Source organism: Esox lucius, chromosome 6 (assembly GCF_011004845.1).
Source record: "Esox lucius isolate fEsoLuc1 chromosome 6, fEsoLuc1.pri, whole genome shotgun sequence".
In the NCBI taxonomy this organism is placed as follows: domain Eukaryota; kingdom Metazoa; phylum Chordata; class Actinopteri; order Esociformes; family Esocidae; genus Esox; species Esox lucius.
In genome coordinates, this window is record NC_047574.1 from 22,051,594 (window position 1) to 22,066,479 (window position 14,886).

At 43.8% G+C, this 14,886-nt stretch overlaps 1 protein-coding gene across 8 annotated transcripts in view; it reads right to left on the minus strand.

The window, feature by feature from the left end:
• Positions 1-673: 673 nt before the first annotated feature.
• The window catches only part of kcnq5a (potassium voltage-gated channel, KQT-like subfamily, member 5a), a 94,063-nt gene continuing 79,850 nt past the window's right edge, over positions 674-14,886 (minus strand). For 3 of the 8 annotated variants that reach the window (XM_020047479.3, XM_034292673.1, XM_010892309.4), the window contains 7 exons: positions 11,725-11,948; positions 10,731-10,839; positions 5,804-5,935; positions 5,549-5,680; positions 4,568-4,690; positions 3,526-3,652; positions 674-3,440 (listed from right to left, as the gene is read on the minus strand). In XM_020047479.3, the coding sequence (XP_019903038.2) occupies positions 2,325-3,440; positions 3,526-3,652; positions 4,568-4,690; positions 5,549-5,680; positions 5,804-5,935; positions 10,731-10,839; positions 11,725-11,948 (1,963 nt within the window). In that variant the 3' untranslated portion in view covers positions 674-2,324. The remainder of the gene's footprint in view (positions 3,441-3,525; positions 3,653-4,567; positions 4,691-5,548; positions 5,681-5,803; positions 5,936-10,730; positions 10,840-11,724; positions 11,949-14,886) is intronic. The other 5 variants (XM_010892312.4, XM_034292675.1, XM_010892313.4 and 2 more) reach the window with 3 other exon arrangements.

Consider the following 14,886-nt stretch of genomic DNA (forward strand, 5'->3'; position numbering starts at 1 on the left):
CTCACAGTACTTGTTACTCAAAAGCATCCACATCCACAGTTTTTTATTTTAAATACATTTGTAAAAAATGTGGATTCACTTTATGGGATTTTGTGTGTAGATTGACGGCAATTCGTTTTTATATAATGAATTATTACATTTAGTCTGATTGGGTCTGAATTCTTTTCAGTATTTTTTATTTTTTTTAATTGTAAAAAATGTGGATTCACTTTATCTTGACGTGATATTGTGTGCAGATTGATAGCAATTTGTTTTATATAATGAATTATTACATTTAGTCTGATTGGGTCTGAATACTTTCCGAAGGCATATATGTACAGGATATATTTGTCATTAAATTTACAATGCAAAAAGGCACCGAAAAAAACTTATTGTTAGTCAAGTACAACAGATGCCTCTCTTCCATCTAAAACCCTTTCTTCTACTGGCACTGACTTAATAAAGTCATAAAAAACATGTACTTACTGAGACAAGTTGTAGCCTGTCCTAACTATTTTAAAAGGAATGCAGATACTGAAAGTCACTAAGAATTAGAACATCTTCTACATTGATAAAAAGTGTAATAGATAAAACTTCAAGTCTGCAACCCAATAGTGTCAAAATGGATTAATTACTCAGTCCAGCCTCCGACCTCTATACAAGTACCACTGTCTGTATCACTTTCTTTTTATTCGGGTTTAAGTATCTGAAAGAACACATAATTACAGAACATAAATCCACCAGTCACATAATGTAGGTTTCAATATCTCGACACTCTTCAAAAGTCAAACAATTGTGCTTTCAGTTGAGTTTAGATCTGATCAAATACTGAGGCCATTCTCATCCAAATCCAATTTTAACACACAGCTATTGATTTTGCTAGTAACATATAGACAGAAATTATATACGTTACATTATACTATCACTGTTATTCAGTTAAGCCAATGCAAAAAAAATTTTTTAACAAAAATGGAAGCTATCATCTTCATCTAAACAGAATATATTGTTCATTCTGTCTCTGTCCTTCAAGAAAAAAAAGGCAACATAGGCAACAAAATAAAATGTCTGACACACTTTTATGCATACAGTAATGTCATTCAATAGCAGTCTTCTTTGCTCGGGTTGAGTTGCAGTCAAACAGTCCTGCTGCCTGATAAGCAGAGGACCATGCAAACAACCCATTAACATCACATTCAGAGATTAAGCTCTTTGACAACAGGCTTGTAACAATATTTGCGATCTGACTTCCAACATGGCTTCTTCATGACGTCTCTGTGTATCTCTGTGGACAGTATCATCAGCGATGACATGTTGGACAACACACATAAGAACCCTTCTCAAGACCAAAGGACCCTGTGTGCTCCAATGAATGGCGGGTTCACATACATCTTTCAGAGGCCTACACAGTGGACCGCTCTGTCGGTGTATGTAACCTAACTGCTCTGATCTCGTCTCATATCAGTCCTGATCATTATAGCTACGTGACCATATGTTGCCTGGCTACCCCTTTGTAGAGGTGTCTCCTACCTGTCATAGACTACATTTCACTCACTGTGAAGTGCAATTGGTTTTCGTTTGAAGTGTTCACTGTCATTTTGCCTACAGTACATGGGTATCTGAGCTGTAATTGGTCAGAGAACCCTGTGCTCCGTAGTGGCCATGGTGACCTAATGTACCACAGCCTAATGTTTCACCAGCTACAATTTTACAGCCATATCTGCTGTTTCTCTTTTAGGCAAAGGACTGACAACTTAACTTCAATGAGATTCTGTTACGATTATTTATCAATTCGTTATTTTATTATATATTATCTATATTTGTGAGCTTGTTAAGAACATTTAGCTAATATTTATTTGTTCAAATGGCCTCCCTGGGGTTTGGAGTATCCATTACCGGAACATGCAAGTCAACGGGTTAACAGGTGAGATGTGGATCTCATGAGGTTGGGCTATGTCATCATGATTGTGTTTCCAGGGCTACCGAAGGGACACGGGGACTCGAATGCTCTCGACACCGATGTGCAATTTAGACATGCAGCATTCATGCACAGCTGAGCGCAAACAGTACCACTATCTGACCATGCTACTATTGGTTCAACCTCCCACCCCCATCTACCTTACTTACGTAGGTTTCTCTGTTTGCTTCTGTTTCAGAAAATAGTCCATGCAATGATACGTGAAGGACCATAAAGGCAGTCTGAGGCATTTGAATAACATCTCAAACATTGAAAGGAGTGAGGACCCCCAACAAACTTACAATCAACACTTTCAATTTTATTTGATATTTGCCAGTGAGTTGTCTATGCTGGATGGTCTTACTGGTCGTGTCTCTGTCGGTTGAGGGGGTTATTTTATGAACTCTATGGAAGACTTATGGAGTGGCTGGTTTAGGGACCCTGCGCTGCCTCCTACAGGGCTGTGACATGCGGTCAGGCTTTTTGGAGACCCCCTATCCACAGTCTGCAGGACTTCCAAGCAGCTTGTACTGTCCTCCATGAGATGGGAGTGGAAGTCACCTCGCTGGGACAGGAAATCAAACTGGTCTACCACCGACTCCATGTCACGACTGGTGATGAAAAGGTCTGTCTCGCCCCAGTTGCTAGCATTGGGGTCACCGTGGGAGCCGTCACAGGAACAACTACTGTTGCCAAACATAGAGGACTGATTGTGGGGTTTGTTGTCCGCAGATGTCTGGGCGAGGTTGTGCGCTGAGCGGGACTTCCCAAGCCCTTGGCCCGGCTCTAACACCTTCCCTTCACATGCGCAGGTGAGCAGGAGCCCTGGGTCCACCTCCAGGCTCATGTGCCGTCTCCAGGGACCCTCCTCCCTTAAGCTGGGCTTCCCCCTCAGCTGAACCTCGCCCCAGGCAGGTCCCCCCAACTCTCTATCGTCCACCCCGGAGCCCAGCGTCCCAGAAGGCATGGAGCTCTCTCCAACCCATCTGCTTTTAGGAGAATCACGGCCGGGGTTGGGCGGGCGTTTGTGGCGGGGGTCCTTAGGAAACAGATGGAGGCTAGCGCTGCTAGAGGACGGTGGAGGGGGCGTGAGGCCATGGAAGTCAACTCGCCCAAGGAGACTACTGGGCATATCGCGTAGTGGGTCGGGACTATCAGGGGGTAGGAGGGGCGAGGGGGTAAGAGATGTGGTTGAGGCTGGGTAGGAGGGGGGGCTGTTGTTCTGAGTGAGCGAGCTGGGGGCCAGGATGAGCTGTAGGTCTTCCGGAAGATGGTTGCCCATGCTTGATCGACACGTTCCACCACCGCCTCCACCTTGAGGCCCACTTCTGCCCTCCCCTACCTGGTGGGAGCCAGAGGACAGGTCCTTACTGTGGACGGTGCTCTCATAGTTGGAGGTCTGCTCGAACAGGGGCAGGGAGGAGAGGGTCAGGGCTGGCGAGCCCTTTAGAAGCACCTGCCTGTAAACGTCCAGCAGAGAGTCCAGCTTTGACTCTATGGACGTCACCTGGGGAGGAGAGGGGGAGAGAAGAGGCGTCACCTCTTCAGGAGAACACACAAACACACCAGGGTGACCGGCTTAAACCCCTTACCTGTCTCTCCACCTTACAAACGCGTCCCAGCATGCTCAGGTCCCCCAGACCTTCCCCGTCAGTGTGAAGCTTTTCCCGGATCTTCTTGTCCATGGGGATCTGGCCCTTACCCAGTATCTGATCCACCCTGCAATACAAACACACACTTGTCATATTAATCACGAACCAGGAACTAACAGGCACACTGAACCCCACCGGAGTGTCTTACCAGGGCAATCCACAGCAGCCAACAGACCTAACTCTATGGGAGCGGCGTTTGATTTGGTTAGCACGGACACAACATACCATGATTTGAATGGACAACCCACGCTACGGATATTCACTGTTCACACAACACAGGCTACTGTTAATACACGTTTCCAGACAAAAGTTCAAACAACTACATAGCAATTCACAATGCACATTGAAAACAACAATTTGCTCCAGCTACCAACTACAGCCATTCTCTGCGTTCACAAATTATGAGTGATCCTTGGTCCTTTTCAATCATCTGGTGGAGGAACATGGACTCTGTTAGTGAAGTTACAGCAGGAGTTGTCTATCTATGTTCCCCCGAGCGCAGCATGCAAGACATTTCAGACAAACCACACACACACACACCCAGAGAAGCTTTTCTCTACGACATGCTTAGGGAGACGTTCCACGCTAGAGGAATGCTTCTACTGATTTGGAAGCATTTCCAAATGCCTTTATGTCATCAGGGAGTCCAATGCTTCTAAAACTAGGTTGAAAGCAGTGCCCCGTTTCTGGTGATCTAATTCTAAATATCTAACGGTAACTCAGAAGTGCAGTCAGAATGGCAGAAACATGTTGGAAATTGGAAGCCTGTGGGCGGAGCCATCACCGTATTACCCTTAAACCTATCCTTCTTCTGTAGATCTACAAACAAAGGCGCTGCGCTCCCTGATGAACACGTGGACAAAGCACCATCTCAAAGCGCCAAACGTTGTCATCCATATGAGAACTGGTGGACCGGGTGTAGTTGGGGGTACTGGTATTGGGAATGTATTTAGGGGTTGGTGAGGGAGGGAGGTCATCTAACCCTGGGACAGGCTTCATCCCTGGGGCGGACTTCCTCCTGGCCTGGCTGTAATATAAGTGCAGGGAGGGGGAGGACTTGTTTCTGGGTTTGCTGCTCAGGCTGGGGCCCAATCCAGAGGCCAGTCTGTATGAAAGAGACATGGGGTTCAGATACAGCACATACCCACACACACACACACACACACACACACACAAAACTTGGACATACGGAGAGACAAACACAAACAGACACACACACACAGACACACACAGAGATAAAAACACTTATCTAGAAACTAAAAATGACAGGCACCACGTACCAACTACAGTTCCATTCTCCAGAACCGGGCCAGACTACTACTACAGCCCTCCAGTACCACACCAGCGTAGACTCTGTTAATCAGTCATAGTCAACTGCACGTCTAACAGGCTTACGGCACTGATGGAACAACAACAACAACACTAACTCCTGACACATTGTGGTTGGTTAGTCACTAAACCGAAATTAGCAAAGTGTTATGAGAAAACCAGAGCGAGGTACTGCATTGTTTTCAGGGGGAAAGGAAGCTAGGTTGAAGATAGTGTGTCCTTGAAACCCGGATGTTTACGATTTCTGCCGACGCCACTTAGGGTGGTTAGTCTCAGACTTTGTTGAAAATAACCCCATGCAACATTCTTTATGAGTCACACAGGGAGAGATGCACGGGTATATCTAGAGTTCTCCCGTAGAGATGTAGAGACCACACTCCTGTATATCTGTTAGGGCACACGCATTGCCAATATTCCTATCTCCATTTTGAAGCAGTACATGTTCTTCCACTTATTTCTGAAGAACAGGTGTAAAGCAGCCATCCTTCCATAGCCCACCCAGTCCCTCCCTGTTGATTCCTCCAAAGGTCCTCAATGGCCTGGGCCTTGGGGTATTATCTGTGTACTCTATACATCTCTACAGGTCAGCCTATGTTAAGCAGGAGAGGTGGGGGGGACGGGGATGTTGTCTAACCCTGGGACAGACTTGGTCCCTGGCATGGACTTCCTCCTGGCTTGGCTGTAATATAAGTGCAGGGAGGGGGAGGAAAAGGTCTTGGCTCTGGGATTCAGAGGGAGCTGAGAAGGACCCACTATGGTGTCCAGCCTGGGGGGGGGGGGGGGAGTCGTACATCACACACACAAACACACAAACACACATTAATGAAGTGGACGAGGTGAACCTAGATGGGATGCTTCGTGCATGGGTGTGTGTGTATTTGCGTCTCACCTAGTCTGTAGACTCTTAATTCTGCAGAGCATATCCAGATGTCCTGCAGAGTACTGCTCGATCACATCTTTCACATCGTACGGACGTAGAGTCTCCTTGAACTTCTTCTTAGCAACATGAAACTTCATGATCCTGATTGGAAAAACAGGCATAACCAAAAGTTGTACCATAATCAACATGTAATCTCATAGTCCGCCACTAGATGGCAACAGCAGCTAACCAGGCATAACCTCAGCCATCATCGCTGTTACTGCAGCCGTTACCTTTGTTTTCGGAGCGTCTAAAATAAACACTGTGCAGATCTTTTAACAAGAACAATACGAAACCTTAGCAAACCTTAACATATCAACAGAACCTGGCAGCTATTTTGAAACCAAACCACACTTGAATTGTATTACCCCTCTACCACGGACGAGTCTAACTGCTGCTGGGTGAATAATATTGATGCAGGTAAGTGGATCTCTACAGTCGGTTCATTCTGATTTGCTAATGGCTCCAGGACTGCTCCAGTTGCTCATTATCCCCACTGTATAAATGGAAACCAGCATGACAGATGAGCTGCTGCAATAACAGTTCTGAAGGAGAGGGTGTCAACCTGACACCCTGGGAAAGGCTGTTCAACCCACCCCCCCCACCCCCCACCGTGCCCACTGGAACGGTCTGGGCTGGGGCAGTGGGGGGAAGCTACAACCTGGGGGTGGGAACTGGCAGACATCTTTCCACGCCTCAGAGAGAGGTATTGAAAGGCGGTGAGTGCCAGTCCGGTGGCCACATGGGTCAACAGAGGCCCAGTGTCAGGGCCAGAGTAAGGGGCCAGCTGCAATAAACACAGCTCCCCGACCCATCACTATGCTCGAAAAATAACACCTCCTGGTTGGTCTGGGTGACCTGAGGGACAGTAGGGTCACTTACTGAAGTTCGGTTGTTTTCTTTAAAAAGAGCCAGGTTGGGTTGTTGAAGCAGAATTATTTCAATATAACCCAGCAGGTCAGAAGACTGGAGGCAGACTGGGGACCACCATGGCATCCATAATAGTTATTTGTGGTCACCCATGTGAAGGATGTAATTCATTTTTTCTGGGTTGTCCCAGTTGAACACTGACAATGTTGTAGGTTTAATGGCGTTTGCACACGGGTATGTGTTTCTCAAAAGCCAGTGGAGTATTCCACTGTTGGAATAGTTACCACCATCTATTTTAAGTTCAATTATGTCATGTTAAAAATATTAATTAAAACAGGCATTTGAACAATAACATGATGAACAGTAATGACATTTACTCGCACAGATGCAATAGCTACTGTGGAACCTAACAAACTAAACAGGTGGCCAAACAGAACAAGTTGAAAGCCTCATCCTGGAAAAGGATATGGATCCCATCATGGTGAAATACTGTTCCTTCCCAGAAAGAGGAACTTATGGATAGTATTGAAGGATGTTAGATGCAGTTACCTGTGCAAGCCCTTGGTGACTAGTCTACAGGAACAGCTAGCTCAAACACTTTCAGTCTAATGCTTATTAGCAATTAAACAATGTTTGGAACTGCAAACAGACACATAAAAATTATATCTATGAGTTCATTTGATCGGGGAAGTAGATAAAGGGTTCAAACTAGACCATTAAGAATTCTCTTTAATTGATGTTCACATATGTAAAAACTAATAACAACTAATGGTTAAATGAACCCAAACAACCTATGGTTTGGATATATAACACAGTGTGATCTGTCCAGGATTTACCCAATGCTGGGTTACAAAATAACCAGAATTGGGTTGTTTTTAATATAGTATTTTTTTTAAGAGTGTGGGTTGGCAGAATCCTCTAAAGCCTCTCACAGCAGTAGGCTGTCAACTGACAGAGATGCTGAAAGAGAAACTCCTTCCCTGGTCAGGCAGACCAACACAATACTCTACAATCCACCGGCCTTGCCTTGGGGAAGTGTGGGATCTGACCAAGCTACAACAACATGGAGGCGCTCTATGCTGTGGATCTGTTCTTTTATGAAACTTAGAAGAGGACGTATAGGGTCATTTTAAAGAACTGGAAGACGTACCTACATATATATACAGTGGGGAGAACAAGTATTTGATACACTGCCAATTTTGCAGGTTTTCCCACTTACAAAGCATGTAGAAGTCTGTAATTTTTATCATAGGTACTCCAACTGTGAGTAACAGAATCTAAAACAAAAATCCAGAAAATCACATTGTATGATTTTTATGTAATTCATTTGCATTTTATTGCATGACATAAGTATGTGATACATCAGAAACACAGAACTTAATATTTGGTACAGATATCCTCCATACAGACCTTCTCCAGATCCTTCAGGTTTCGGGGCTGTCGCTGGGCAATACCGACTTTCAGCTCCCTCCAAAAATGTTCTATTGGGTTCAGGTCTGGAGACTGGCTAGGCCACTCCAGGACCTTGAGATGCTTCTTACGGAGCCACTCCTTAGTTGCCCTGGCTGTGTGTTTCGGGTGGTTGTCATGCTGGAAGACCCAGCCACAACCCATCTTCAGTGCTCTTACTGAGGATACAGGGCCCCATCCGCAATACATGGCCCCATCCATCCTCCCCTCAATACAGTGCAGTCGTCCAGGCCCCTTTGCATAAAAGCATCACCAAAGAATGATGTTTCCACCTCCATGCTTCACGGTTGGAATGGTGTTCTTGGGGTTGTACTCATCCTTCTTCTTCCTCCAAACACGGCGAGTGGAGTTTAGACAAAAAGCTCTCATCAGACCACATGACCTTCTCCCATTCCTCCTCTGGATCATCCAGATGGTCATTGGCAAACTTCAGACGGGCCTGGACATGCGCTGGCTTGAGCAGGAGGAACTTGCGTGCGCTGCAGAATTTTAATCCATGACAGCGTAGTGTGTTACTAATGGTTTACTTTGAGACTGCGGTCCCAGCTCTCTTCAGGTCCTTGACCAGGTCCTGCCGTGTAGTTCTGGGCTCTCACTTTCCTCATGATCATAGATGCCCCACGAGGAGAGATCTTGCATGGAGCCCCAGACTGAGGGAGATTGACTGTCATCTTGAACTTCTTCCATTTTCTAATAATTGCTCCAACAGTTGTTGCCTTCTCACCAAGCTGCTTGCCTATTGCAGGTCTACAATTTTATCCCTGATGTCCTTACACAGCTCTCTGGTCTTGGTCATTGTGGAAAGGTTGGAGTCTGTTTGATTGAGTGTGTGGACAGGTGTCTTTTATACAGGTAACGAGTTCAAACAGGTGCAGTTGATACAGGTAATGAGTGGAGAACAGGAGGGCTTCTTAAAGAAAAATTAACAGGTCTGTGAGAGAAGGAATTCTTACTGGTTGGTAGGTGATCAAATACTTATGTCAACCAACCCGGCCCAGCCAGAAGAGGACTTGTCATCCCTCTGAGCCTGGGTCCTCTCTAGGTTTCTTCCTAAAATTCGACCTTCTTAGGGAGTTTTTCCTAGCCACTGAAATTCAACACTACTGTTGTTTGCTCCTTGGGGTTTAAGGCCGGGTGTCTCTGTAAAATACTTTGTGACAACTGCTGTTGTAAAAAGGGCTTTATAAATAAATTTGATTGATTGATTGATTGCAATAAAATGCAAATTAATTATTTAAAAATCATACAATGTGATTTCCGTCTCTCACAGTTGAAGAGTACCTATGATAAAAATGACAGACCTCTACATGCTTTGTAAGTAGGAAAACCTGCAAAATTGTTAGTGTATCAAATACTTGTTCTCCCCACTGTACATGTACACATACATTTATATATATACAGCTCCAGAATAAAATAAGAGACCACTGCACCTTTTTCTTTCCTTTCCTTTCCAAAAAAGTTGAAAAAAGGAATGTTTTGAGTGAGAAAGAGTGCAGTGGTTTCTTAATTCTTAAGAGAATACTCCAAATTTTTCTAGAATAAGCAACTCTACATGAATGGCAGCCATTCCATTCCAGTTTCTGTTAAATTCCATCACAGGCACACCTCATTTTACTTAATGAGGTACTGATTAGGTGATTACCTGAACCAAACCTAATTTAACAAGGAAAAGTATAAAAACCACTGCTGTGGTCATCACTATCCTCTTGCAATAGGATCAGCTGGATGGCAAAAACAGTGCAAGTTTTCAACAACCGTAGGATGACATCAAGTGACCTACAAAAAGAATGGCAAACAGTAGCTGGGGTGAAGTGCACGGGGAGGACGGTTTGAAACAGGCTCCTAGGGGCAGGGCTGAAGGCATGCAAAGCTAGAAAAATACCTTCAAAAGTAGTTTTTTCCAGCAAGACAATGCTCCATGCCACACAGCCAGGTCAATTATAACGTGGATGGAGGACCACCAGATCAAGACCCTGTCAGGGCCAGCCCAATCTCCAGACCTGAACCCCATTGAAAACCTCTGGAATTTGATCAAGAGGAAGATGGATGGTCACAAGCCATTAAACAAAGACGAGCTACTTGAATTTTTGTGCCAGGAGTGGCATAAAGTCACCCAACAGCAATGTGACAGACTGGTGGAGAGCATGCCAAGACGCATGAAAGCTGTGATTAAAAATCAGGGTTATTCCACAAAATGTTGATTTTTGAACTCTTCCAAAGTTAAAACATTAGGATTTTGTTGTTGAATGAATATGAATTTGTTTTCTTTGCATTATTTGAGGTCTGAAATCAATGCATATTTTTTTGGTTATTTTGACCAGTTGTTATTTTCTACAAATAAATACTCTAAATGACAATATTTTTTATTTGGGAGCAATGTTGTCAGTAGTTTTTAGAATGAAAAACTGTTCATTTTACTCAGACACATCTATGAATCGTAAAACCAGAGAAACTGATAATTTTTTAGTGGTCTCTTAATTTCTTCCAGAGGTGTATATATAAATATACATAGGAACAGTGTATTCGGTGATAGAGAGAAATATAGATCAGCACTCACCTGACGGCTCTAATGACGGCCTTCAGTGGAGCTGATAGATCCTCCACGGTGACATCACAGTGGCAGCTTCGGTCATCGAGCGTGTCATCATTTCCCATCCCTGAATCCACTGAGAGACAGAGAGACGGGCTGTGTCAGTGGAGCTAATGTTGGTGTGGTGAATGAAGGATGGATACTGTACAATGTCAACAGCCAATAATAAGAGAGCAGTCTGAAAGCATCTCAAGTCTGATTCATTGTGGTGGAAATGGATTCGGACCCGTTTTAGATGAATTCCAAAAAGTCAATGAATTAATGTAACAAATGAATTTATTATATAAAGAGAGTATTACAATTACAGTACAATTATCAAAGATACTAGTTCTCCGGAGATTGAAGATGCAGGGAGGAGCTTGAGGAAAATGCAAGAGAGCTTCTTCAAACCCTCACTCTGGTTTTATCCTAAAACTCAAGTAGTGGGGGTTGGTCAACTGACCTAAGGAAAACAAAACCAGTCCTGTAGAATAGAACCCTTATCAATCCTTGGGTCTCTTCCTATGACACAGGGGGGTTATCTCAAGGATGACGCAAGCTAGGCAATTAAAAGCAACCCTTTTGTCTCTGCATTCCCTCCTTACAGAAACATCTGTTAACCATAAACATTCCAATGACAGCCTACTGGAATAGAAATTAAGTACATAGTATACAAATCTTTTTAAACTTTTTGACAATGTGTACAATCTTGGCATTGGAATGTCACCCATAAGAAATTGACACAAAACAGTCCGTGCCCAAAACATGCTATAATAAATAATGAAGAATCATTGAATATGTAAATAGACAAAGAATTTAAGTTTTTCGGTTCCTTGCCAACAGCTTTCCTATATACCGGAATGAACCTTTGTAAAATATCACTTTGAAGGACGTAGGGACTTCTGAGGGATGTCACTCCAGCTTTGTGGACCTATATAGGACTTAAATAGATATTCGGTACACACACCTCCTTTCCACTTACCCTCAGACGGCACAGCGCGTGATTGGCTTTTAAGGCGTAGGGAGGGTCTAAAGCGTGTGCGGTCATTGAAGCTCCAGCTCTTCTGCACCTTGACAGGACTGCTGCCCGTTTCATCGTTGCCAGGGGAGCAGCGGCGATCGTTGTTGACTGGCATCTGGCGGCCCTTCATGCTCTGGCCGCGGGGGCTCGCCATCCGTACACGCTCCTTAAAGCTCAACTTGGTACTGGAGAGATATGCAAAGAAAGTATGAGAGAGGGGGAACATGATACCCTGTAATACATCATGCCTGCCTATCCACAACACAATCAGAGTTACCCTCCAGTCCCTAAACCTGATTTTGCTGAATTTCGGGTTATTTTTACAGCAGGGCCCCCCACTCAATAGAACAGGTGATATATTCAATGTTTGCTTAACTAATTGGGACAATGACAGTCTGTAAATAGTGTAATATCATTGCAATGTGAAGGAAGCATGATTTGAAATACATCACAATGTTTTGGGAAGTTCAGAAAAATATCAAGGAAAATTATAAGGCATTTTTTATGACCTTCAGTTCTGATGTCCCCCCTCCCACATCTGAATTAGTGCATGATCCTGTCCACTCTGTTCTAAGGGTCCTTGCGTGTTCCCAAGATTCCCAACTTTTTAAAATTGGGTCATTATATTTTGTAGCTAAAACCATTTAAAAGCCTAAGAAACATTTCTGAAGAAAACAGAAACCGCTTTTTATTATAACCGCATTTATAGATTACTCACGGAACTGCAGTTCTATGAAGCAAGCATTTCTTCTCTCAGAGTTTTCTTCACAAAAACAAATAACATTATTTGCAGGCCAACATTGAGAGTTCTTCAAAATGCCTAAGAGCATTCTACGAAAACAGTTTTCATTGGTTACAACTATTGTAAGTAGAACCGTTGACTAATATGAAGAACCCTATCACTACTAAATTATAACCCTTTTCACCACAAATTGTACAACCTGGAACCAAAAAGGGACAAACAAAGAACCCTTTTGTACACAGCTTGTAGTCATTGAGGACCTGAAGGTCTGGGGGACTACTGTGTGAGGCAATCACCTGGGAACCATGCAAGCAAGCCGCTTGAATCAAACTGATGCATTCCTTCCTTTTTATACTATAGGCCAAAATCCCAGTGTTTTTACAGTTATTTTACAGTGGATATAAAAAGTCTACACACCCCTGTTAAAATGCCAGGTTCTTGTGATGTAAAAGAATGAGACACAGATAAATCATGTCAGAACTTTTTCCAACTTTAATGTGACCTATAACATGAACAATTCAATTGAAGAACAAACTGAAATCTTTGAGGGGGAAAAAATAAAACTCACAATAACCTGGTTGCATAAGTGTGCACACCCTTAAACTAATAGGATGCTGAAGCACCCTTTCATTTTATTGCAGCACTCAGTCTTTTTGGGTACGAGTCTATTAGCATGGCACATCTTGACGTGGCAATATTTGCCCACTCTTCTTTGGAAAAGCGCTCCATATCTGTCAGATTGCGGGGACATCCCCTGTGCACAGCCCTCTTCACAATTCCCAACAGATGTTTATATAATTGAATTCAGGTCTGGGCTCTGCCTGGGCCATTCCAAAACATTAATCTTCTTCTGGTAAAGCCCTGCTTTTTGGATTTGGATGTGTGCTTTGGGTCGTTGTTGTGCTGAAAGGTGTACTTCCTTTTCCTCTTCACCTTTCTATCGGACGACTAAAGGTTTTGTTGCAAAAAACATTTGGAACTGTTCATAATTCCAGCTTTAAGAAAACCAGCCCCAAAGCCTGATGCTGCCACCACCATGCTTCACTGTGGGTATGGTGTTCTTTGGGTGATGTGCAGTGTTGTTTTCGTGCCAAACACACCTTTATGGCCAAAAACCTCAACCTTGGTTTCATCAGACCATACATTTTCCCACATGCTTTTGGGAGACTTGATGTGTGTTTTTGCAAACAACTGACATGATTTATCTTTGTCTCATTCTTTTACATCACAAAAAACTGGCATTTTAACAGTGGTGTGTAGACTTTTTGCTAAGAACACATTCCTATTCACAGTAATGACCTGGGAACAATGAGTGTTAACCGTCTTTTTCAGGGACAACAGGGTGTCTCTTTAGAACCTGTGTTGTGTCAGTGGGCCTTTACTGTGCGTAGAAGTACTTGCTTTATAGATGGTGGGAGTTGCATCTACTGGCTCCTCCCAGCCATTGCAACAGGAATAACATGCAATGCTGTGATCCAATCAGATGGAATGACAGCAGGCCCAATGATTTGTCTTGATTTTGCAGGCACTAACAGTTTCAGTGGATCATATGGGTATATTGTAATCCAATAACCATCAGGAAGTAATTCATGATAATGACAACTCTTGCTTGAGCCTAGGCCAAATAACATTCTTAATTTGAGGGATGTATGAAAGAAAGGGATGAGTGGAGTCAAAGATCAGTCATGATGATGTTTCTCAAAATGTCATGCAGTGACATCGTGCAGCCAAGCAAATGGACCTGAACGGGCTAAAGTACATTTTATGGAAAGAAAAGACTGTGTTCAGATTTCTACCATTTCCCCTGCACAGGGAGACAGAGATACAGTTAGTTTAGGGTTGAGTCAGATAACACACAACCCTAAAAATCCCTATAAACCAACAGGCAACAGGCAGCAGGCCCATAAGACAAGCAAAGGGCCAATATCCACTAGTTTCATTGGAGGGTAAGGGCCCACAGTAGGTGACAGTCTTCCATGCACTTGGCAGTTAGTCAGCATTCCTAGAGGTCATGTGACCAGGGAGGAGAGGATGCTGGGTAGTGGGTGCTTCCTACATTTCCGTGCGTAATACCTTCTGAAGCGCCTTCTATTACTATGACCCTTACTAGGTAGAGAGGGAGACAGAGGAGGAGTGGTTAATAAACCATGTACGTGGGGGATACAGATAGAGGAGGAGGTGGTGAATAAACCTGGTACGAGCAGGGATACAGATCGAGGAGGAGGTGGTGAACAAACTAGGTATGAGGAGGGATACAGATAGAGGAGGAGGTTGTTTATTAACCAGATAGAGGAGGAGGTGGTTAATAAACCAGAAAGAGGAGGTGGTTAATAAACCAGATAGAGGAGGAGGCTGTTAATAAACCATGTACGGGTAGGCAG